A 25,638-nucleotide genomic window follows, 5' to 3' on the forward strand; every position below is an offset into this window, starting at 1 on the left:
GAAAGAAAACTCTGCTATGGGATCAAGACAATTGAAATCTCTGAACTACTCCACCAGAAGACTTCATTGTTTAAGACTGTGCAATGACGCTTCTGTTCACTGCCTTGTTTCCACTCACATTTTCATTAAAAGTAGTCTACTAACCATCAGTAGCCTAATTTAGCCATCAAAGAATCAATGAAGTAATACCACTGGGGTACAGGGAGGACAGAACATATGGAAGCTGCAGAAGCACAGAACAAACTGTGGCTTCCTTGATCAGCTCCCACTGTGACAAATATACTCGGTTCTCTCTTCCTAGACCAGAAGAAAGACTGCATTCAAAATTTCTTTTCAAAGTAGAGGTGAAAAGATTTACTTTGCTAAAAAGCTCTTACAGCTTGCATCCACACTGAAACCAGCTGCTCTAGTTCCATTTTAGCCTGTTTAGACAGCTCCAAAATGTGTTCTCTGTGCTCATGACTGGTATAGGCAGAGTCTGTGAAGTCTTCTGTATGCTCCAGGATAACTTCCAGCATTGTTGAAAGGTTCTCTTTTGAGAGAAAATAAAGATTCTCACGGAGACCTTCCACCTTATTCTGAAAAAGAAGCACATCATTTTCTTGAGAATTTATGTGATTTAGACAATTGCAGAAAGCAGATTCATAATTTTACATTTTATTTTCTCCTTAGTGCTTTTTAAAATTATTCCCTTATTTTCAAAGTAATCCAACAATTTGCTTGTGTCCAGACCTGCAGTTTGGGGTTTGGGATGTTTTTTAAAAGTGATAATACAATCATCAGTTTACTAGCCCCTTATCAGGAATAACAGCAAATACATCATTGTTCTACTGCTGTCAATAGAAAGTTTCTAAGTTCAGTAAGTTTCAGAAATTAAATATGTGCTCCAATTTTGTTTGATCCTTCCACATCCATGTAATCCATTTTGAATAGTTTTCTAAAAATACGTATGCAGCAAATTGAATACTTTGAGGCATTCTCAAAGAATTTCAGTTGAAATTTAAAGAGAGGAAATAGATAAACAAATAAATTGAATCAAGGGACAGGCTCAAAAGCAGTAAGCCACGGTTGCTCATTAACTGTTCTTAATGGAGTATGAAATTTAGAAAAGCCTGTATGAGGGAAAAAAGTCCACTGAGCTACAGGATACAATTTCAATTCGGAACATTTCTTTTGAATGACAGTTTGCTCTTTTTAATGTTTGTATGAATATTTTTGTGTGCAGTTTTAAAAACACTAACACTCACAAAGCAAGAATTCTCAGACAACTGTTTTAATAAAGGTCTGATCAGATCCTGATACTTCAGTTTATTCAATGTTAATGCATCACCTCAACAAAATGTTAGAGTTCTGAATGCATACTGATTCAGGAGAGATGTATTCTGGCAATAACTGTTAAATTATAGTCAGCTCTTGATAGATTCTTTACCATTTTGGGACAGTTGTTTAAGTCAACGCTGCTGAAGAGATGCAGCTCCATGATCTGAAATCTAATACCACATTTTTTTTCCCCTCATACCCTAGTTAAGAGGTACTTTACTGGCTGTAGAAAACAATATTATTTCTACTCTTACCTTGAATTCTTTGATGCCAGAATATATGCTGATGGGGGCCATTTCATTTTCTCCATTTGGTCTAGAGTCAGTTACAATTTCGATTACCTGTTCCAAAGCTAGTCTCATCCGATGAAAAACTCCATCTTTGTTAATACGAGCAGATTCACAGTCTGGATGCCTCAGACAAGTCTTTTTAAAGAAAGCAGAGTAACTATTATGACAGAGTACACATGCAGTGTATTGAAATGAATGCTTCCTGCTAAGGTAAGTCTAAAGAATGTGTTTCGAATATGGTGAATTCTTTCTGTTAAACTGAAGTCAAATTCACACCGACTCAGAATATAAAGATTTTCTTTCCTCATCCTTTACACTTTTACTCTTCTTTAGCATGATATCTAAAGCGGGGCTGAGAGAGGACTCTCGGCTCTCCTGGCAGATGCCATGCTTTGTAATTTAGCCAAGTTGTGTAAGGGTGCACAAACTCACTCACCTTTGAAGCAGTCAGGAGCATCATAGTGCACTTCTCAAGAACAGCCCTAGATGCTGCCATTCTAGCCTTTTTCTTCTCATCCTTCAAATCCTAAACACACCACAAAAAAAGGCACAAACATTACACAGTATCTAAAATATTAACTGGAAAAAGGAATCGCTCTTGCAGGTGAATGGGTTATGAGAAAGCTTTCTAATTTCTGACAACTGCTATTTTCAGCCTAACCCATGATCTAGAACTTATTTTTCAGACATTTTAAATTATGCATTTATTCTTGGCTCTATTCAATTCAGATTTCAAAGAAGGAAGATCTCTAAGATACAGAGCATGTTATGTAAACTGTTGCTGATTTTAATACCTTTATCATAAAGCATTATTCATAAAACAGAAGAATTAGGTGAAAAGAATAGCTAACAAGAATAATTTTCTGAAATGGAGGGGAGGTCAAGGTAGAAACAGAGAACACCAGCTTTTCATTGTACTGCAGTGGAGGAAATGTAACTGTGTCTTTTTTCTGCTTGAGTGTTGTATTTGCTACACACCAGTAATAAAAAAAGTCTTAATAGGCTGAAAAAGCAATTCCTCTGTATTTCTCTGCTTTGAGTACAGAAACTTATCAAGAACTTTCCAGAGAAAGATGGATACACCTGCAAAACTGAACTATACCAGCAGCAAAGCATATCAAAAGAGAAGAGTTTAGACTCCAAACCAGGATGTGGGGGAAGAGGGCAAGACATGAATACTTGATAAATCCGACAGCACCCAAGAATTTATGGCACACTTAAAAATACTAAGAGGGATGTTTCCTCCCCATGAAACTAGTAGTGCCACATAGTCTACACACTGTAAACTGAGCATATCATGGAAGTCTTGACACAATTGAAAAAGTGGTGATGCAGCATTATTTCCAAAACAGCCAAGTAGGGGAGAGCAGAAGACCACTTAACGCTGAAAATCCAACGGAGCTGAAAAGACTACAACTTTCTAACAATGCATGTTTCCCTTTCAAAAGAACAGCTGCTTCAGGGAAAAAATACTTCAAGGGAAAAAAAGAGAGTTAACTTCTAAGCAGGTATTTCCTTTAATTTAAGTAGCTTTCCCAGTAATGGTTCTTTGACACCAAGGATGCATACGTTAACAGTAAACGGACTCACATGATGTTGGCCTGCTTGTTTATACAAACTGAATTCTGAATTTTGCTGGATATTAGGGACTCTGTATATTTATATCAAACCCTGGTTTAGCTCTGAACAGAGGATTGGATTATCAAGGGAAAGCAACTACAGCTCACAGCAGAAGTCTTAAGCCTCAGCAAACCTCTTAATTTACATGGAAGCAGTGGGAAGAAAGCTTCTGGTATGAATGTAATCCTTTGAAAGAGTAGCTGCATGTGAGAACTAAAAGTCATTGTCTTAACGTAAGAAGGTTTTGACCTAAACCTCGAAAAATACTCCATAATAATAATAATTAAATCCAAACCCTAACAAGCCATCAAGCAGATGCTTTATTAGTATCTGTTTGAAGTTTTATAAAATAATGGCATTCTTTCACTACACGCAAACATCAAATATTTCTGTCAAGTAACAACAGACGAACTCTACCAGAGTAATGAGCCAGAAAAGTCAGAGCCAGAAGACAGTGACTGAAGCCAAAAGACAATGCAAATAACACACACCCAGGCTTCTGGAAGATATGCAGGGCAAACAATGCAGCCATATTTCCAAGGCTGAGCATTAAAATCAAAAGACACGTTTTCAGTGGAGCAAGGAGAGGCCAGGCTCCAGAGACAGGACACCAGCAATTGTTTTGTTTCCTTTTATCATCCCAGAAGAACCCATACCTTCCTGATAATAAGATGAGGATGATACTGCACAACATCTCTCACAACCTTTTACTAACACTTACATTTTGCCGATCTCCAGTCAAATGGGCAAACTCCACCATTTCATTTCCAAACTGGCTGAATATTTGTACAAACTCCTGGAAGCTACTGACTTTTTCTAGTTGGTCCATTGTTGCAAGAACCTGCAAGAAAAGGGAAAACACTGTAGATTATCAAGATGCTGAACAAAAACCATTATCATTGAATTAGGAGTACTATTATTTGCGGACACTTCTAAGTGCGTAGTTTAAAATGTACATATTTTGTTACCATTTAAGCATTTAGGCACTCAACAGCCAGAAATTAAATGCAAGATAATTATCATGCTTCATTCAAATTGAGTAATTTGTTGTCAGTCCCCAAAAAAGCATTTTTCTTGCTCTTCACAGTATTAAGAGTAAAGTATTAATGGATTCAGCTTCCAGATTCAGGAAAAAACATGGTTTTAAATTTAATATGACAGTAACAATGCAGATTATATCCCCATGTTATATCCCTGTGTTGTAACTCTCTATTTCAGACGCCTAACTTTTTCAAAACCTAAAATCACAGGTGCACAGACGTGTTTCAGTGGCTCTGCATATTAAAAAAAAACCAACAGAATTCAACAAAACTGAACAAAAAAGCTAGAAATAAGTGAATACATAGTTTTATACTTTCCTTAACAACCTACTGTAACTCTGGAGATTTTTATTAGTTGCATATAAAACAAAGAACTAAATATGCCCAAGCTGTATAAAGCTCTTACTCAAGATACATTAAAGCATGTAAAATCAGCATTTTTTTTTTAACTTCCAGCAAAGACTATCATAGAGCTTATAAATTACTGATTACTGAAGGTACCCCGTGAAGGCACCACATTATGATTGCAACAGAAATTAATATCTGTTTTTTTCAGGTTAGACATATACTTGCTAATCTCAAAGTGATTTTCCAAATGCAGTAAATATCTTCAGAAGGGAAAACACTCAAAGCAGTTCCGTATTGTCTTTCAGACTGGAGATAAGATAGTGCATGAAAATTTAACAGACTGCACCTGAAAGAGAAAAACTTCCCCTGATTTTCCCTTTTCTATGCCAAAAGTATCTTCCCCCCAACTACAAAAGCAGTGTACACTCCTGATTGTGACAAATTCCCCTTTCCCTGCAACCCTGGCAAACTCTCCTAGAAGCACCCATTTGTTTGTGGCAGAGCAGCTGCTCAATCTCAGTTGTAACTGAAGAAAAACAATTGTCCCACTAAACCCTGTGACTGCTGTGGAATTCCCTGCTTTATCAAGCAGTATTAAGACTGCAGCATCTGTTTGACCACATTATGTTGGGCAGACAGTTCCACAAGGGCTGCAGAAACAAAAGTTTTCCTGACTGAGGTGTTGATACATGAGAAAGGCTGGAGTATGAAGGACTTGGAAGGAAGATGCATAAAGATGTGAAAATTAGCAGTATGAGAGTGGAAGAAGGAAAGAACCATAGGACTGGGAAAGTGAGGATGTAGAAAACTAAATGTGGATAAAAGAGAAAAACGTACAAGCTAAGGTCCAACTTTCTCTTCTAAAAACAGATGAAAAGAAACACTAATGATACTCAACCATTCTGGGTTTCAGCAAATGGAGTACTTTTATGAGTATTACCTTGGTTGCAAACGACTGTTAGTTTTCTGTGTCTCCATCATAACAAATTTCTTGTCAAATAAAAATTTCAGTGAAAGCACATGCATTTCCATTACATTGAATAATTCTAGACATCCCAGGCAGAGCTGACATTCTGAAAAACTATAGACAGCTCTAAATTTGTCTAAAGCTTATTCAAGATGCTGATACAATGCAAAATACCCGTGATGTCTTCATAATTTTTCATTTTAAAACTTTTTCAACAAGAAATATGCAAATAGTAATGAAGACATATATTTTTTAATTAAAAGGTTAAAAATGTAAAAAAACCTTAAGATTTTAAGCTTTTATTAACATCTAAATTAGCACTAGGTATTGCACAGCTACTGCTGCAGGATGAATGCCGCCTTGAAGACAGCAGGTGTAGGCCGATATCACTTCAGGGCACATCCATATTTTGATCCAAAATGAACAGAGCAGCAACTCCCTCACTATCTGTCACTTCCCTGCTTAGTGTTCTGGCTCTCCTAACTTGACTGGTGACAGTGAGTAGAGCGAAACCTTAAGCTCACTGATGCAGTGACTAAGTCTGATGGACAAGGAAACTGATTTTGTAAGGTAGGAAAAATGTGGGCAGGTATGGAAGAATATGTATACAATCCAAGAACACAAGGACAGCCTATATGGAGCAAAGAATGTGGAAGCAGGAACAGGATCACTGGAGACCATCAGCCAGAGGCTGGATTCCAGAAGAGATCACCATTCTGGAAGACCTCAATCACTTCATTTATCTGAGGAATTGGATGCCCAACCACGCATCTGTTTTTCTCTCCCTTGCCCTTGATTGACTCTATTCGCATGAGGAAGACTGCGACAATGAAAAAAAAAGGTGTTCAGAAATAGGGGGGAAAAAAAAAAGGCAATAGAAGTTTAACATTGAGCATTCAGTCTCTAAGATAAAAATGGAACTGAGATCTTCTGGAACAGTGACGCATTTCAAGAAGCCAGAATCTTCTCCAGTTGGCAGTACTGATCATCCTCTTCCTACCATTCCATCCTCCTTGCCATATTACACCACACTGTCTCAGAGTATTTGTGTGCACTTCTTAAATCCCTGCCCACATTATCCCTCTACCACAGTGTCCCCTATAGGAAACACCTCCTTGCTATCCATCATAGCAGTGTCTGACACCCTTCTCAGGAGTGCACTCTACAAAAACTAGGGTATATATAAATATTAGGCCTTTATAAGACACCATCATTTGTTTAATTTGGTCCTGGGGATGTGAACTGTTCTGCTGGTACCACAGACAAAATCAGACTTCCCCAAACATGTGCACTATGCACAGAAAGGAGAATACAATAAAACCAGGAGATCAAAGACTAGCTGTGTCTTGGGGTGAATCAGGCCCAGCTTGGCCAGCCGGGCAGGGGAGGGGATTGTCCTGCTCTGCTCTGCTCTGCACTGGGGCGGCCTCACCTCGAGTGCTGGGGGCAGTTCTGGGTGCCACACTGTAAGAGGGACATTAAACCATTAGAGAGTGTCCAGAGGAGGGCTATGAAGATGGCAAAGGGCCTTGAGGGGAAGCCACATGAGGAGGAGCTGAAGTCACTCGGTCTGTCCAGCCTGGGGGAGACTGAGGGGAGACCTCATTGCAGTCACAACTTCCTTGGGAGGGGAAGAGGAGGGGCAGGCACTGATCTCTGCTCTGTGACAGGACAAGTGACAGGACCTGAGGGAATAGCCTGAAGTTTTATCTGGGGAGGTTTAGATTGGGTATCAGGAAAAGGTTCTTCACCTAGAGGGTGGCTGGGCACTGGAACAAGCTCCCCAGAGGAGTGGTCACAGCACCAGTCTGCCAGAGTTCAAGAAGCATTTGGACAATGCTCTTGGGCACATGGTGTGACTCTCGGGGTATCCTGTGCAGGGCCAAGAGTTGGACTTGGGTCCCTTCCAACTCAGGATATCCTAGGATTCTATGCCTATGGTAGTCAGTCAGATACATGTACTCTGGACTACAAGATTGCTTGAAATGTTTTCAAAATTAAATGCTGCACCTATGCTTACTATATTCACACTGGTGTATATATGACAGTATTTTCATATGTATTTAAAATTATCAGAAACCTAGCCTGCTCCTGAAAGGATATATCCCTCCTTATCCTTTGATGATACGTGCATTTGCACAGTTGCTCCACAGCCCAAACCCAGCACTTCTGGAAAGGTAAATTAATTAGGATTTACTGCATGGCTGCAGACGACAGCAGAAAAGCAGCAAAAGGTATGAAATGCACCATTCTGGTCTTCAGTGCAAAAGAAGACCAAAGCTGCAAGGGACTTCAGCGAACCAATATTGACAAAACTGCTGCCAACTGAATCGACCCCTGGGAGAAGAAATGAGCACAAAGACAGCAGATCAGTGCTGCCAAGTCTAATGCCTTTGAATCCTGGACTGAACTAAGTGTCTTGGATCTAGGTGATGCAAAATATAGACCAGCAGGTCTGGAAAGTAAACTGGGACAAAGGAATAGAGACAGCATGAGGAGTTAAAAGTGGAAAGAAGGGCACTGCTCTGGATTACAAGCTCAAAATTAATGGAAAACTCCAGGCCTTATGAGGTTCTCATTTTTCAAACATAGGATTTTCTATTTTTGTTTTAGCCCATTGTGAAGAAAAAAATGGAAGAATATACTACAGGCAAGACAGTGAAGTCTGTACTGCATGAAATAGATTACGTTTGAGGTTAAATGGGCCTTCATACAATATTTAAACCAACCAAGTAGTCTCATCCTAAGTTTCAAGACCTAAGTTAAACTGCACACAAACCTTTTAACCAGTAAACCTCACTTCACTGGCACAGACTTTTATGTGCATTCCTCACAGTTTTTTGCTTAGATGCCACAATGCTCTCCTTGTCTTGATCCTGACATCCTGTCATTAACATAATTAATGACATCCTGTCATTAGCAAGTAGATTTATTGACCATTCTACCAACAGACACACTTTTCACCTCACAGCAAATTTAAAGTTAAATAAGCAGTAACACAGCATGTTCTCCAGCATAATGAGTGAATAAAGCAATGTGGGTGACATAAAATGCAGAATCACTGAAAATTGTTATTTTAATGCTACTGACTTAAGAGCCCTCCCCTTTCAGATACTTGGTAAGTAAACATGTACAAGACATTCATTTTTATCTCATAATCTGATAATTCCTAGAGAGAGACAATGACAATATCACTTTTACCACCACTCTTTTGCACTGATTACAGCTATCAGTTAAACAAAACAGAAAAGAAGCTACTATACCTTATTCCTGGAAGTTATAATTTGCTTAATAACAATTCTGTCTGCTAACACCAGCACCTTTGTGACAGAAGAAAGCAACATCCTTGCAGCTTTTACAACACCCGTTTTGTCCGTAAAGATTGTTATGTGGCTATCAGATTCTGGATGATCCAAGCTTGCCACATCTGTAAGTTGTGCAATTGTTTCACCTAGAAGGAAAAAAAATAAATAAAATTACTTTCCATACTTAGAAGAAAAATGCTGGGCTATTAAGCATTCTTAACTTTTACCTTTGAGGGATAAGAATTTCAGACAATTTTTATTTCACTTCACTTCCTTCGACTGACTGTTGGTGGCACCCTATCCATATTTAAACGTGGATTACTATTCACTACTACCTTATTCTTCCATCCGTGACACACACTAATTTTCTTACAGTAATCTACAGCTATTTGAGGGGGGAGTGATAGGTGGAATTAGGGAGTGAGGAGGGAGAAAACATTCATGGGAGGCATTTTTCTGATTTTAATAGCAAAAGTCAAACCAGTGTCCACACTTGCAGCATCAATCCACTGAAAGAGTGGGATGCAGTAAGGAAGAAAGAACTACAAATTCCCCACCACTTTCCAAATTTCAATTAGCATTCCCATAATTTATGGGTTTCCTATTCCTGTAGAAGTCTCCAGGCATGAATAATAAAGAGATTCCAAACACTAACTTTACAATTTATAGGACTGAAGCATTATAGTGAGACTACTGAACTTACATTCAAAGCCACTAAACAGGGCACTGTCAAGAGAGAGGAGAGGAAAAAAAGGCAAAGAATTGCTGGTTTTCCGTTCATCACTATCTTTTTGTTCAACTTGCATTTAGTTAAATAGGCTTAATTGACCTTTTTTTTTTTTTTTTTTTTAATGCAGGTAAAACTCTACATCCGCTGCAGCTGATGGATTTCCTTATCTGAGAAAGAAACACAGACCCTATCCAAGTGAATCTTCTGGAGTACTCTAGGATAGTAGTGCAACACGGGAAAAGACAGAGCAATTTGCCAGTCTGTAACCAGAGAAGGGCTGCCGGGAGACTGAGCTCAAGCAAGCTCTGAGACATGATTTTTGTTAGCATGCAAGACAGGATGATCAATCTACAGCTGACCTATAGATGGTCCTTAAAGATAAAATCTAGGAGATTTGAACAAATTCCCTATGACTCATCTCCAAAACTTCAATGAAGGTAATTCACCTAAACAGGCAAAATACTCCTAAAGCCTGATAAAGCCAGTGCTCTCACTTGAAGAACCTGCATTATTCTGGTACTCCAGAAATACCACATGCTATAGAACAAAGAAAGTCTAACAGTCCTTCAAACCATAGAGCTCCACATTTCATAGTGCTTCTCTCCTCTGATAATCATAATCCCTTGGGTTCTTAAGGTGCCGAAATAGTATTGCGCTATGGAAAGGAACTTGCAGTACATTTGCTGGGACTAGGCCAGGCCACAAAAGCTATGCTCCAAATAATCAGAGAGTCACTCCAATATACTGTACTATAGTACAGTCTGAGACATTGAGGTCCACAGCTGAAGGCCTTGAAAATTGATAGAAGCAAGAGAAGTTTTAAAAGTACAGCTACAGTTCAAAGAGTGAGGGGGCAGCCAGATGCACTCCCATGAAGATGTAGGGCAAATCTCCAGTCAGTAACGAGATCATTTGATAGTGAAACACACTGGGCATTGCCTTCCCCACAGTCCAATTCATTTCACTTCTCTCCAGTCTCTACCTGTTCACCTTTGTCAGCAGACTTATCTATTTCTTTGACTTCACAGTATCTGTGACAACGTAAAATGCTGTAGAAATACATAGAGAACAATTAAAACAGATGAAAAGTTATTTTGGTAACCAAGAAAAGATGCACACCATTATCCCATTTCTTATGCTATGGGATTTACCTTCTTGAGCATGAATCAAGTCATAGGTGAAGCAGCTAGTCATATAAAGAGTTATCAGAGAACTCTGAAACACCTGCAACATCTGCCTGTCAAAAGCTCCATAGAAACTCAACACTTCTGGTAACAGAATGGAGCCTTCCTTTTCAGCCTACAGATCTGCAACTACAGGAGCAGGAATTACCCTGGGAGTAAGCTACTAGGAACAAGACCTGTTAGGCTAGAGATGGAGCTAGGGAAGCTATACCCAGCTGTGTGTACACCAGTCCATAAAATATATCTGAGCATGTCAAAGAAATGGTTTGGTGTCACTGTAATTCTCCTATCATGACTGAGAGATTATGACAATTGAGTGGTATTTCCTTTGATAGAAAGACAGCTGTCACATCCATCTCAAAGAAGGTTAACAAGAAAAATTCAGGCAATTGTGGGCCAGTCAGCCTCACACCAGCCTCCAGGATTACCACTAAAATAATCTTGGAAGACGTTACCACCTTAAGCAGAAAAAGGCAATCAGGAAAAGCCAGCACAGACCTGCCAGGGTGAATAGTCCCTTATTGATCTGAATGTTTTCTACGATGAGATGACACTGTTTTTAAAAAAAGGAAAAGGAACTAATGGATGCTGTGCTTCAGCATAGCCCCTGCCATGATCTCCCATAGTTGCCTTATAATTTCATCAAGGGATATGAACTAAGTGAACAAAGAGGTGGGTAGAAAATGAACCTGACTGTTGGGCTTGGGGATGCTGATAATGGGTACAAAGTTCATGGGGCAGCCAACTTCCAGCGGCGTTCCTCTGAGACGGACAGAAGTCATCCAAACTATTCCCTGGGTGATGACACAGCATGTTTAGCAAGTGTGTGAACAATACTAAAGTGGGTGAGTGTCTGATACTGTGGAGGGCAGGGCTGCTAGACAGAGGAACAGGCTGAAAAAAAATGATCTGATAGAACATCTGTGAAGTCCAACGAGGGCAGTGAATACCACATCTGAGCCAGGATAACATCACTCAGCCCTACATGCTGAGATCAGATGTTAACAGGGGAAAGACATGGGGGGCCAACAAAGAGTTGAACAGGAGTCAGCAGTAATGGCCAGCTGCACCTGGAAGGCAGCAGAAATGGTTCTTCCCTTCATTTTGGCACTTGTGAGGCATTTGGAGTACCATGCCCACTTCTGGGCTCCTCAGCACCCACCTCAGCTGACATAGTGGAGCCAGTGACATAAGGGGAGAGCATGAAGGGGGGGAAGTTTATTCTGCCCCAAGAAAAGAAGCCCAATTGCAGAGCTTTCTGCGCTCTACATCTATCCCCTGAGTGGGCAGGTATGGAGAGACACAGAAAGAGTGATACCAGTATGTATGCTGATGAAACAAGAGGCAAGAAACAAGATAAAAGAAAATACTTTTGCCACAGTAAAGGTGGTCAAACACCCTTGAGTAAGGGCACAAGAAAGAAGTAAGAAATGAAAAGTGTACATGAAACTGTATGATCTCCATTCTTGGGAGTTAAAATGTCCCTTACAACTTCAGTTAGTCTGTGATTCCATTTATCCATTAAAATTTCAATTTTTCAGCCTTCTTAATTTAGCCCTCTCTGTACTAAAACCCAAAGCAAAAAAAAAATAGTAGAGAATTATTTATTGCTTTTATTTTACTCCATGTCTTCCTTTAGGGCTATGTACTCAACTGGCAGAGAACACTGGAAAAGCTATGACACTTATTCATGACATGTGCTTTCTCCTTTAAATTAGCCAGTCTTTCCTAGTTTAAGAGAGAAAAAAAGAGACAAAAAAAAGTCACAGATGGGCATCTAAAATGTGCTTCTTTAAGTTACATTCCACTACTATACTGCCATTGTAAACATTGATACAGTGCAAGAATAATGTTACACAAAAAATCTGCTACATGACCCTCTGCAGTGTTTTAGGATTCTATTTTGAGTCAATCAAATTACAAGGTTTATTACAAGAAAATAGTCATAACAAGTCTAAAACACTTCAGATCACTGATTATACCCTTAAAGACAGATACAACATCTGTCATCCTTCAAAACCTCTGCAGGATATGCAATTGATTTAAAGACTCCCTACTTTTCTCAGAAATTGAGATGCTTAATGTTCTAAATCCTTTTGTGTTGAAATCTATCTTTTATGCCAAACAAAATCTCAATTTCTGAGACCCAATCTAATTTATTGCCTAAAAAGAAGTATGAACAGCTCTACTAGATTCCCTGCCCTAAAGAGCAAAGGCTTTCGGCTGCCTATGCCCTCAGAACACAGGGTTCCTTAATATGGGTCAATATTCTCGGCTGTAATTGTCCTGGACATTTTTTTTTTGCTTGCTTGGGAACACCAAAGTTATCAAAAATGGCACTTGAGTAACCATGTTCAGAAACTGAGTTCAGATGACATTTATCCATAAGAATTTATCTGCTCAAAGGACTATGTTACTTTGTCCAACACTGAACAGTCCACAGAGCTAATACTGGCACAAAAAACCCGCCATCAAACAAATAACCAGGAGCAAACGTTTGCTATACTGAATTTCCCATGTAAGTCGTCAGTTAGATCTCAAAGGCAGAGAACAGCTGAGCCACGCCAAAGCAAACGTGAGGCTGACAAATGTAAACAGCCCATATCTTCAATCCTCTAGACTGAGGCTATTACTGCATAACAGGAAATAAAACTTACAATGCAAAAGAACTATAGTCTTTCGCTGGGATGAAGTACTGCAGGCTATTTTTAGGTTCTGAGCTCCTCCTGCATACAGTGATAGGGAGAAAAAAAGTACTTAACCACAGCATAACTGGCAAGTCAAGAAAGAGATTCAGCTCTTCCATCAGCTGAGATTATCGATGTGAACTTTGGCAATTTTGGCTTGTCAGCATTTTACTTGGATCTCTGAAGAGAAAACACGTGCTTCACATAACAAATGGAATGTTTTTTAAATTAGGACATTTCTGTTTGCAGCCAAGTTTACTGGAGCAACTCGGAATTTTCAGTCTAAAGTTTATCCAGAACAGTCCTTCAAATCACAAGTACAATCATTCATCATCAGCATGTTTCTAGACATTGTGACTCATTGTTGAGGGATTTTCAGAGGATTTCTTACAGCACCATGCCTGATTTCTAAGCTTCTTTTTTTGTTTAATCACAAATAATAGTATAAACTGCATCTGCAAAGTCCAAGGCTTGAACAGCAATTCAACAAGATGTACCCCAGTTAGAACAGCAAAGACAAGCTTTGAGGACTCTGAGGTCACTTCAAAGATAAAAACCAAACACCCGCCCAAGCCCCCTTTCTAACTTAAGAGATCAGTTTCAAGTACAGTCACCCACATTTTGGAGTAGAATACTGCTCCATCCTGCAGTAATCAAGATATTAGTGTTGAAGGGCTGTTGAAGGGTCATTTATTTGTCCCCACAACAGAAGCTCAAGATTGTCTCTCTGAAGCCACAGCAAGCAGAATGACTCTCACACTTGCAGTTTCAATCACCTGCTCAAACTGGGAAAGCTTCAAGTAGAATTTCCCACAATCCAAAAGTATTTGAAAGAAAAAACAAAACCTCACCCCACTAACATCAAAAGGAACATTCTACTAGATGCCATCTTGAAGCCTCCACTGCAGGTCTAAGAATATGCATTTACTGAGGGCCACTGAAATATTACGCAAGGAATAGTATTTAGTATCTAGGAAAGTAATTTCTAGCACAACACTGACATTTTCTTACAACATCAGAGAACGCAACCCCCTATTCATCTAGGCAGAGTCTTCTGGGGGAAGGAGAGTGACAGCAGGCAACTCAATTATCCACACTTCACATCCATTCACATCCAATTCACACACACAGCAAGTTTGCAACAAAACTTGAATCCAGCAAAAAGGCAAGCACAATACGATTCTCATTCTACTGAGGGGAGTCATCAGATGACTGATGTGAGTCATCTTACCGAGTCCTGATGAAATATGGGTTGACACTGACCTTCATTCAGACACTGAGATTTGGAATGCAATGACCTCAATAGCATAACACTCAAATAAATTAAAATACTCCACTGTTTTAATTTGGCAGCAATAAACTCTAAAGTTGTATTCCCAACACTCTGCTCTTTGTCTGTAGTAACATCATAAAAAAAGAGCAGTCAGGTAATTCCTTGTGGCAAATGATCCTATAAAAATCCAAGCCAGCACACAATTCCATTCCCTATTCGTAAGATGACAGTAATTTAAGTAAGTGACAAAATCAGGTAACAGATCAGGCCTTGAATGAACCAGCAGAGGAAGGTTAAGCAATTAAATAATAAAGTTCTTACATGATGCCTGACACTAAAGATAGTGTGCCAAAAATGGCACGAGTACAATTTCATGAGTAACTACATACCTGCTCTCCTTGCCTCGATGCAAGCAACGCTCATTTCCTCCTTTAATTCATGGTTTTCGTTGGCTATGGCTTCACCCACAGTAACAAACCTCCCGACTGCCAGGTTAACGGCTTGGCCCACTCGCTGGATTGCTTGCAGAGTCTTGTCGGAGCGCTTTGGTTTATCCTTGTGATTAATAAGAGTAGTTATCTGCAAACAAGAAGAATTATTTATTAGAACATTTTAACTTTAATACTAAAGGCAAGTTTTGAATTTAACTCATTAATAGGTTTTTACAGTACTTCACTAAAAAAATTTAGTTTTGTGCTGTGTCATGAGGTATCATTTAACTTCTCAAAGAACGGAAAAAAAATGAAGTGTACTTAAGGTTGCTCATCTGCTCACTTTATCTCAGATGAAAAGAGGGATTTTTATTTTTATTCCACTTCCATTTGCAGTATTAAAATAAGCTGTCCTGGGTCTCAACAGCCTTTTACACTACGCACAGAGCCCTTCCCCCATTACAATATCCACCATACTCATAACTTACACATCCTCAGTTACATGTTTCCCAGATTTTAGAAAAAGGTTGCCATTTAGATACAAGTCATCAGTAAGACAATTTGTGAGCACATTCCTATTTTGAACTCCTGACTTGGTTTTTCTGCCCCCTCGGATCACACGGACTGGGGATCAGATGCAAGCTGGCTGCAGGGGACAAGAGATTTGTCCAAAGCACCAAACATGAGGAAACAAAGAGATCCTTTCCCTTCACAGAGGAGAAAGGCAGGATTGCAGAAGCAGCTTCTCAACAAAGGCATCAGGTAAACATGAAAACAGTATGCAATCCTGCCCCCCGCAATCAACTAATTACAAACATGAGCTTTACGTTTTTTGCTACAACTCTTTTTGAGTGAGAAGCAGGAGAGAAATTAAACTCTGTAGTTTCAAACATCCTAAACCAGCATAAAAACCCAATAAAAATAGTCCTCCTGCTTGTCCTTGTCTCCCACTCTCATTTTGCAATGAATTTATCTGATGTGGGTTAAACCTCAGTTGTAGAGAAGGTGATGCTTGTTGTTTTAGTTTTCCCCATAAGCAGGTCCCCAGTCTGTTCACTGCAGAGCTTCATGTATATTTTTGGTGGCAAAAGGGAAACAGTACAGCCTGAGGAGAGGAAGATGGGCAGAAGCACTCTTTTCAGTAGGAGTATCGTTTAAAAATGCCTACAGAACTCCACTGTAAGCCACATCCCCAGGAGCTCAAAGATGTCTGTTCAGAGAATATCAGAATTACATGTAAGTGCCTGAACATCTCATCTGTATCAGATTGATCACAGATGTCTTTGCTGCTCCTCAAAAAACCTCAAATCACCATTTACTCATTCCTCTACCAGTCAAGCCTGAGGTGGGACAGGAGCATACAAGTTGTATCTGTAATACTACAGATTCAAGGACATAGCAGGAAGCAGTGTAGGAACTGCTCTGCTTCATGATTTGATCAATGCCCAAGATTTACCATTCAGGAATCACTGGGCTGTCTTTCTGGAGGAAAAAAAAGAGTGGTGTTGTTTAACACCTTGCTGAGGCTGGTTTTGAATGCCAGGAGCTGAGTTAGCCATGTTTCCAGTATTAAACTCTTTGCAATGGGAAATATCAACACTTCATAGAGTGCTCTGCACACACAAGAAACATAAAAAAAGCCAAACAACCCAAGAACAGTGCTGCCCTATGGAAGAACTGCTATAAGAATGGAAGAATATTTTGTTCTGGTACAAAACATCAGTACAGAAATGCATTGTCTGGCCACTGCCTTCTTATATATGCCCTACTTTTCCAATTTGTATCTAAGCCAAAAGGATTAAAGGAAGGCAGCTTTCTATAGTTCATACAACAAATTTGTCCCTGTTGGAGCCCCCTGGATCACCAAACTTCGACTCCAAAGCCTAAGAACGCCAGATGCCTTTCCAGTGAAAAGATCTTCTTACAATGAAAAGAGAGTCCTAATAGAGACTAAACTGAAGAAATACCTGAACATCTTCAAATTTGTTTTAGATGAGGAATGGCATTCCTCAAAACACACAAGTGCCGTCACTCCAATGGAAATTCAGCCCAGCATGAAATTCATGGTAAAAACAACTGCACTATGCAGCTCTCCTGAATTCTTGCATTGTAGGTACTTCAGGTATACAGAATTAAAGGAATACCTGTCAGCAGCTAATCTAACAGTGCTAAGTGCTGAATTCTTGAATAGACATGGCTAGCAAGCCAACTGAGAGCATTAGCCCAAATGCTGAAGAAAACCAAACTGACAGAGGGTCACAACCTTGTTTCTTCAACTGGTTCTTAAGCAAACAGCAACCCAGTACTGGGTTAATATCACATTCATACAGTTATTGACTTCTCAGAAGTATATATAAAATAACACTGGCCTAAAACAAACTGCAAGTTTACATACTGGCTGCAAGTTCACCTCCCACAGCATTTTACACCAGTAGAAGTTTAAACATGTTCTGCATAACCCTGAAAAAAAAAATGCATATGCAAATAACACTGCAGAGTGAAAGGAATCCCACTGTCTCTTACAAATCATCAAGGGCATTTATTTTAATTCCCATGTTACTGCAGAGGTATGCAAATAATAAAAATCATGAAGATATCACAGCTTAAATTGCTTTATTAAAGTCTTAAAAAACACTCTCAGGAACACAAGTGCCTTTTATGTTTTTATCATTTCTTTAGCACTCTCTTCAGAGGGCGTCATAGTTTTTGCAGCAAAAAACAACCCCTCTCCCCCCCCGCCAAGGTCAAGTAAGAAAAAGCAGCTGTTTTGCCTGGTCTACCACCAGTGTCATCTCAACCTCATGAAGTTCAACAACGCTAAACACAAGGTCTTGCACAGGGGCTGGGACAATCCTGGGTACCAATGCAGGCTGGGAGATGAATGGATTGAGAACAGCCCAGCAGAAAATTAGTTGTGTGCTGGTTGTGTAAGAAAAATTGGATGTGAACCAACAATGTACTTGTATCCTGGGCTGCATCAAAAGCAGTGTGGTAAGCAGGCTGAGAGAGGGATTTTGCCCCTCTGCTCTGGTGAGACCCCACGTGGAGAGGGCTGCACAGCTGTGGGGTCCCCAACAGAAGAAGGACATGGACCTGTTGAAAACAGCTCAGAGGAGGGCCATTAAGATGGTCAGAGGGATGGAGTGCCTCTCCTGTGAAGACAGGCTGAGAGAGCTGGGATGGTTCAGCCTGCAGAAACCTCCAGGGAGACCTCACAGCAGCCTTTTAACATATGAAGGTGGCTTAGAAGAAGATAGGAGACTTTTTACCAAGGCCTATAGTGAAGTAGAGAGGTCAACAGTTTTAAACTAAAAGAGGGTACATTCTGATTTGACTTAAAAAGGGATTTTTTTACCATGAAGGTGGTGAGGCACTGGAACAATTTCCCTGAGCTGTGGAAGCCCCATCCTTACAAGAGTCCAAGGCCAGGCACTTTGAACAACCTGAGGCTTTGATGGGGCTTTAAGTAACCTGGTCTAGTGGAAGGTATCCCTTCCAATGGCAGGAGGGTAGAACTAAACGGTCTTGAAAGGCCCCTTTCAACCCAAACCATTCTCTGATGCTACGACCTACTCTAGACACCCACTTGAGCAGCTTGTATACAAAGATCAAACTCAACCTATGGTTATACACAACATGCCTCCTGGAATAATCAGCTCCTGGCTGGGCAATATCATTTGTCTCAGACTGGCTAACTCAGGGCCAGTTTAGTAACCATCTTGATCATTGGAATGGAGGGAAGTTGGTTGAGGTCCATAATTTTTTTCTTTTCAGATAAGTAAAAAAACTGTATGGATTGACAATTCAAAACAACCATTTTGAGAGAACCAAAACAGAAGTTGGTCAAGAAGTTTGAAACATCACAACAAATAGCTTCATGTAACACCTCTCTCAAGTGTGATCAACATTATGTAGCAAATGCAGCGTATACTGATATTAGATTTGCATAAGATATTTCCTATAAAAAAATAAGTAACAAACAGCCCTGAAATAGGAGTAGGTAGGTCATGATAAAAAAAGAAGGATATGAAATATAGATTAGTTGAAGAAAAAAGGGCTGGGTTTGGTTCTAGAAACATGAGTTACACATAAAACAAATGTAATTATGTCAAAGGCATGAGGAAAGCTGTTCAGATGGGCTTTAAGAAAACACTGTTCTATGAACAGTGAGAAAGACATTTTTCAGAATTATGCATTCTCATTCCCTCAGAGTGTTAAGAGTGACAGGTACACCCTCCACGTCAAATGAAGTTTTAAAAAAGCAGAGGTAATGGTAACTGCAGTTTAGGATTCTTTTCAAGACTTAATGAAACTTGTAATTAACAGTCAGGGTTAAAAAAATAACAAGATCTTAAATTAGCAAGGAGAGGAATTTCACTAGTACATTAAGTGACAAACTGAAGGAAACTGTGATGCTCATGATTAGTGCAAAGATTATTTAACCAGTCCAGCACTCAATAATGATTGCCTCAGAACACAAATACAGCAGTGAGCATTAAAATGAAAATAAGAAAGGCTTCTAGAGTAAAAAATAAGCTAAGGCTTTGCTCCTGACTTTTAAACAATGTTTAAAACAAAGATAAAAAATTGGACAAGTTAAACAGAGAAAAGGAAAGATGCAGAAGAAACTTAACAAGGAATTTTCTCCCCAAGAACCAACCAAAGAATCACTAAGAGCCTATAAAAGACTGACCGAGCAAAACCTGCAACATTCAAGATGTTTCAGATTACAAGAAATTGCTTTTCCCCTGCAGTCCATCCAGCTGGAACCAGACTAGAACTATTACCATGTTTTGGGTTTTTTTTTTAATGAAGGAAACCCCTGCAAGTACAAGAACATCACCTAACACCTTCCTCAGGCTTAACACCTCCCAAATATTTAATCTGTTATATTCTGATCATGTATTTCCCAGACACCAACATCTGTGATGTTTGGACAGGAGTTAGAAGCTGAAAGGATTACCTGCAAGTCCCTTTGAACAAGAGCAATATGTTACATGCTGTTTACTTAAGGATTTACCGATCAGGTCCTAGAAAGGAAACAACCCTTTTGATGGTACTCACCCTCTGTTTAATGTGAGCTCTCATACTATTTCTGTGGAATGTTTATCTGAGATTTGAGACAATCAGTTTAAGGAGTGTCTGAAGAATCTGTCACCTACAATCTTTTGTCACTTGTTACGAGAAGCCACAGAAAAATAATGGCCTTTTCTCAAGAACTTTCCCAAAACTAACAGATATAGCCATAATGCGTTAAGCTGTACTTCATATTTAAGGAAACAAGCTCAGTTGTGGCAATTTTTGAGCAGCTGTTTTCAGATCTTTTTGAGGGCCTTCAGATCCTGACATTTAAGTCATTATATGCTTCATGCTCAGGAAGCATCATGACAGCACACTTAGCTAAAAATATTCTAATGTCTATTTATTGTCAGTGTAATTAAGTCTTGCATGACAGAATTAAGTGATACTTAAAGAGACTGGGTTTCAGGAAGTATTTATAGACATCTATAAATAAAACCAGAGGAAACATAACTATTTCATAGCCCCTGCTACAAACACAAGAGTTAAACTGCCAAGTCATGTTGGAAATATCCTGCCCACCTCTCTCCCTAGGAAAGCACCCACACTGTACACAGGATGATTTAGACTCTCAAGAGTAGTATTTGTTACTGCCTCTTGTGTGGTGGGTTGACCCTGTCTGGATGCCAGGTTCTCATCAAAGCCACTCTATCATTCCCCTCCTCAGTAGGGAAAGGGAGAGAAAATATAATAAAAGGCATGTGGGCTGAGATAAGGAATGGAGAGATCACTCACCAGCTACCGTCATGGCCTAAATAGCCTCTGCTTCGGGAAATTAAATGAATTTATAACCAATCAAATCAGAGTAGGATTGCAAGAACTAAAACACATCTTAAAAATACCTTCCCTCTACCCCTCCCACCTGGCCTTTATTCCTAATTCTCTAACTCCTTTCCCCCAGCAGCACAAGAAGACAGGGAATGGGGGTTGTGATCAGCTCTTCACATGTTGTTTCTGCTGCTGCTTCCTCCTCAGCAAGTGGCTTCTTTCCCCTGCTACATGAGCTTTCTCCCATGGAAGGCTCCTCCATGAACTCACTCATGTCCTTCCCATGGGCTGCAGCTCCTCACTAACTGCTCCAGCATGGGCCCCTCCCACAGGCTCCAGTCCCTCGGGAGCAGGCTGCTCCAGCATGGGCGCTCCTTGGGATCACAAGTCCTGTGAAGAAACCTGCTCCAACATCAGCTCCACAAGGCCACAGGTTCTGCAAGAAGCCACTCCAGCGCAGACTTCCCACAGGGTGACACACTCCTACAGGTATCTATCTGGTCCAGCATGGGATGCCTGCATCCCTACGAACCTGCATGGGCTGCAGGGGGACAACTGCCTCACCATGGTCTGCAAGGGAATCTCTAGTCCTGCAACTGGAGCACCAGCTTTGGTATCTGTAGAATTGTTTGTGTCATATTATCACTCCTCTCTTCTCCGGCTGCAATTACTTCTGCACAGTACCTTTTCCCTGCCTTTAAATACATTATCCCAGAGGCGTTACCACCATCCCTACCTGGCTCGGCCTTGGCTGGTGGGCCCATCTTGCAGCCATCTGACACCGGACCTGTCAGATGTGGGGGAAGCTTCTGGCAGCTTCTCACAGAAGCCACCCCTGCAGCCTCCCCAGTACCAAAACCTTGCCACACAAACCAAACACACTCATATTCACCCTGGAAAAGTGAAGGCTTTGAGTGACCTCACTGCGGCCTTCAGTGCATGACAGGAGCCTGTAGGAAAGATGGGGAGGGTCTATTACAGGGGCACGTAGTGATGGCACAAGGGGGAATGGCTTCAAACTGAAAGAGAATCTGTTTAGATTAGATATTAGGAAAAAAATCTTTACTCTCAGAATGGTGAGGCACTGGAACAGGTTGCCCAGAGATGTGGATGCCCTATCCCTGGAAATGTTCGAGGCCAGGCTGGATGGGGCCCTGAGCAACCTGATCTACTGGAAAGTGTCCCTGCCCTTGGCAGAGGGGATTGGAACTTGATGACCTTTAACATCCCTTCCAACCCAGGCCATTGATTCTTTAATTCCATATTGATCAGCTTTCCTGCTAGAAAAAAATCAAGATGTTATCTCTATGCAATGAGGATTAGTTGCCTTAGAGTAACAGCTCCTCTTCCATTTTGTGTATTTTCTGCTTTCTACCTTCCATTGACTTTACAATGATAGAAAATCTGTTAATTAAAAAAAAATAAAAAAAAGAAAGAAAAAAAAAGAAAAAAGCAATACCAGGAATGAACAGTCTTTGCTAAGAAGATGTAATAGCACTACATACTGGGAAAGAAGTTACAAACCTCTACAAGAGTGCTGTAAGGTAAATTGAGTTGCATTTAATACAACACAAAGAAATCTAGGTCTTTCCTACACTGCTTGTACTTTCATTAGTTCTTCTTGAATTTGGGGGCAGAGAGGAACTTCTAACATTACATTTTAGATACTGGCTCTCATTAGGTCTTGCGTACTCCTTGAGGACGATCAGGTGCTCGGACTCGTTCAGCCAGACAGCAGCACAGGCTGTTCCAACACCCACACCTGCTACAGAATACAACCATGCGTCAGAGAGAGCGGGGAAGCAGCAGCTGGCATTTGACATCCTGTCCATAAGGGCTACAAGCAGAACTGCCACACAGACTTCTCATCACAAGATGAGCCTCAGGGATCTTGGGAAGTGAGCAAGGGCTACCTGCTTACCTGTCCTAGAAAACAAAAGTCTGTTAAGATTAAATGCCTGTCCAGGCACTAATGGAAATCTTAAGCATTTTGTACAATTTCAAACACTAAAATATTTTTTAAAATTTCAGCTAGTGTGTGGATTTTCAGAATCAGAAAATTTGTATCTTTCTATTTGTATTTAATTTTGTAGAAAAATTCAACAAAAGAACTTTGCAGAAACACAACTGTTAAAGTTTTCAAAGGTTGGAAAAGACCAAAATGAAATTCATCTGCACTAACTACTAATACACTAGTTAACTGTAAAAACCCATTTTTTTTTAATGCTGAAAACACTTCAGACAATTGCCCCTGCTTTATGAACAATCGAACCAGAACAGTTTCTTCTATGTGTTATCATGCAAAGAGGCAAGCAACACTTGTTGCAGAAGCCACACAGCCATCAACACATCATTCAGGATGCTGAGTCAACACTTTTGAGACAGCTTCCATGAAGTGACGTAATCCAGCTGCCCCTATTTATGAATTTTTCTTATAGTCCCTCTGGACTGGTGTCTAGAAGAGCAGTACGAATGCACTGCATATCCAAGACTACTGAGTACTTGTGGCCTAAAGACTGTTTTACCCTTACCTGGAGGCTTTTAAAAAGTATCTTCTCATTGGTTTCATACACATCTTTTACAAAAACCTCCAGGGAAGCAAATTAAATAAACAACTTTAACAACTTGTAGGCTGGGTCACTTATCTGTGGGCAAATGCTAACACGCTTAGCACGGCCTCAGGCAATCTTTCACAGGAGGTGTCTAACAAACTGGTAAGCCACCTCTGAAAAGGAAGGAGGAACAATCCCTGACCTGCAGTGACAAGCAGGAGCTGCCAAGCAACACATGAACAGCCCTACGAGCTCATATCACTGGGGTACCTAACCTTGTATCCTATATCCCACAGTCCTCCACATGCCTGCCTAGAAAAGATCATGAGGGCCAAACAAGCAAACGCAACACAAGCTATAATGCACTTGGAACCAGATTTCAGCTGGCTAATTGCAAACTGTACATTAAATTTTAGAACACCACAAGACGTGATTGTGCACTTCTCACAAGCACAATAGCTTCAGCAGACAGAAATATTATCTGGAAGGGGTGAAAACAGTCCTTTTCACCTCCTTCACATCTACACTTCAAAACCTATTCTTTGTGAAGTTCACCAGGAAAGAGAAGAGTACACATTTGAACTTCAAATACGCACCTCAGATTATTAGTACCATTGCTATGGACTTGTTAGACATTCTTGGAATTCTTATGAGATCAAAAGAAAAGATTCAACTCAGAGCAAGACTGTATTACAGTAGTGAATACCCTTTCTTTGTGCTGAATGCATTCCTAGAAAACCAAGGAACTTTTCAATTCCAAGTTCCAAACTAAACACCATGGATAAAATGATTAGCTAAAATGTGATAGAGATGAACTTGTTCAAATGCAGTGCAATGCAATTGATGACACCAGTTTGTTTCCTCCAGTGTGGGTTATTTTGGGTTTGGAGATTTGCATGGTAGGTTTTCTTTCTTTGGTTTTTGGTGGGGGTTTTTTGTTTGTTTTTTTTTGTTTTTTTTTCCCCAAAGAAATTAGAACTCTGAAAACTCCAGGACCTTTTTCCCCCTGTGGGATTAAATTATTCCCAACTTTTTTTTTTTTTCTTTTTTATTGTGAAAAGGAATATCAGAGGGGGAAAAAAATGAACACAGCTCACTATTCTTGCAGCCTGTGGATTCTTGATATTACGTAGAGAATTAAATTACTTTAATGATGTTATTAAAGTGCCCTACTGTAGAGGAGAAATATGCTTTCTTTTTAATGCTCTCTCTTCACAGACTCCTTAAAACCAGGGGCCCCCACTGATGTGCAGAGGTGAAGCAGGAAAGTACACAAAAACCGATCTGCATTGCTGTTATCCTCCTGTTTCTGCATATGGAAGAGGAGACCAACCACTGGAAAATCCTCAGTGAGGTTTAACCAATGATCAAGGATACCTTGTTTACTCTTATTGCCACATCCTGTACAGGAGGACTGACCCCCCTTTCACCCAAAAAAGGTGTCTTCAGAATTTCTATAGCAACGAGTGACCATGAAAAAGATCATAATTTCCATACAATTCAAGTCCAACCCTTCTCTTTTTAAAGAAATGTATGCAAGTTCACACACTGAGCTGGCACCAAAATTTGTACCTTTGAGCAACTTGACATGAGTTGGCAAAGACAGTGTTTCAAACACGGTCCAACTTAACTTTTTCTGATAATACAATATGTGCATCAACAAGCACGCTGGACGTCATAAAATATGCATTTACCTATTACAAAATGTGCTCAGGAGTAAAACTGGCTTTCTAACTCAACTGCTGTCTTGATGTTTGAAATGCACAACTACCTCAGTTGGTAGTTGTCACCAGAAAAGGTGAGCATAAGCTAGTAGACCAAATAAATAGGTTTCAAGGCACACATACACTTTCCTCCCCTCCTGTTGCCCTTCAGTATCTTCTTACCCAAACAGCTAGATTTTATAAACAAAGCAATTCCTGCTTTTCAGTCCACACCTAGAAAACCTGGGCAGGAATGAGCCTAAGAAAATCCAGCTCAGAGGGAAGTTCATCAGGAGCGGTCAAAACAGATGCAGACGTGTTTTTCAGCACCAGAGAGATGC

At 40.1% G+C, this 25,638-nt stretch overlaps 1 protein-coding gene across 1 annotated transcript in view; it reads right to left on the minus strand.

The window, feature by feature from the left end:
* CTNNAL1 (catenin alpha like 1) overlaps positions 1 to 25,638 on the minus strand; it is a 57,954-nt gene that overhangs the window by 21,261 nt on the left and 11,055 nt on the right. The window contains exons 2-7 of the mRNA XM_040056520.2: positions 15,154 to 15,343; positions 8,849 to 9,036; positions 3,952 to 4,071; positions 2,047 to 2,136; positions 1,575 to 1,745; positions 378 to 578 (exon numbers count right to left, since the gene is read on the minus strand). Of these exons, the coding sequence (XP_039912454.1) occupies positions 378 to 578; positions 1,575 to 1,745; positions 2,047 to 2,136; positions 3,952 to 4,071; positions 8,849 to 9,036; positions 15,154 to 15,343 (960 nt within the window). The remainder of the gene's footprint in view (positions 1 to 377; positions 579 to 1,574; positions 1,746 to 2,046; positions 2,137 to 3,951; positions 4,072 to 8,848; positions 9,037 to 15,153; positions 15,344 to 25,638) is intronic.

This window comes from Hirundo rustica, chromosome 1 (assembly GCF_015227805.2).
Source record: "Hirundo rustica isolate bHirRus1 chromosome 1, bHirRus1.pri.v3, whole genome shotgun sequence".
NCBI classification, from domain to species: domain Eukaryota; kingdom Metazoa; phylum Chordata; class Aves; order Passeriformes; family Hirundinidae; genus Hirundo; species Hirundo rustica.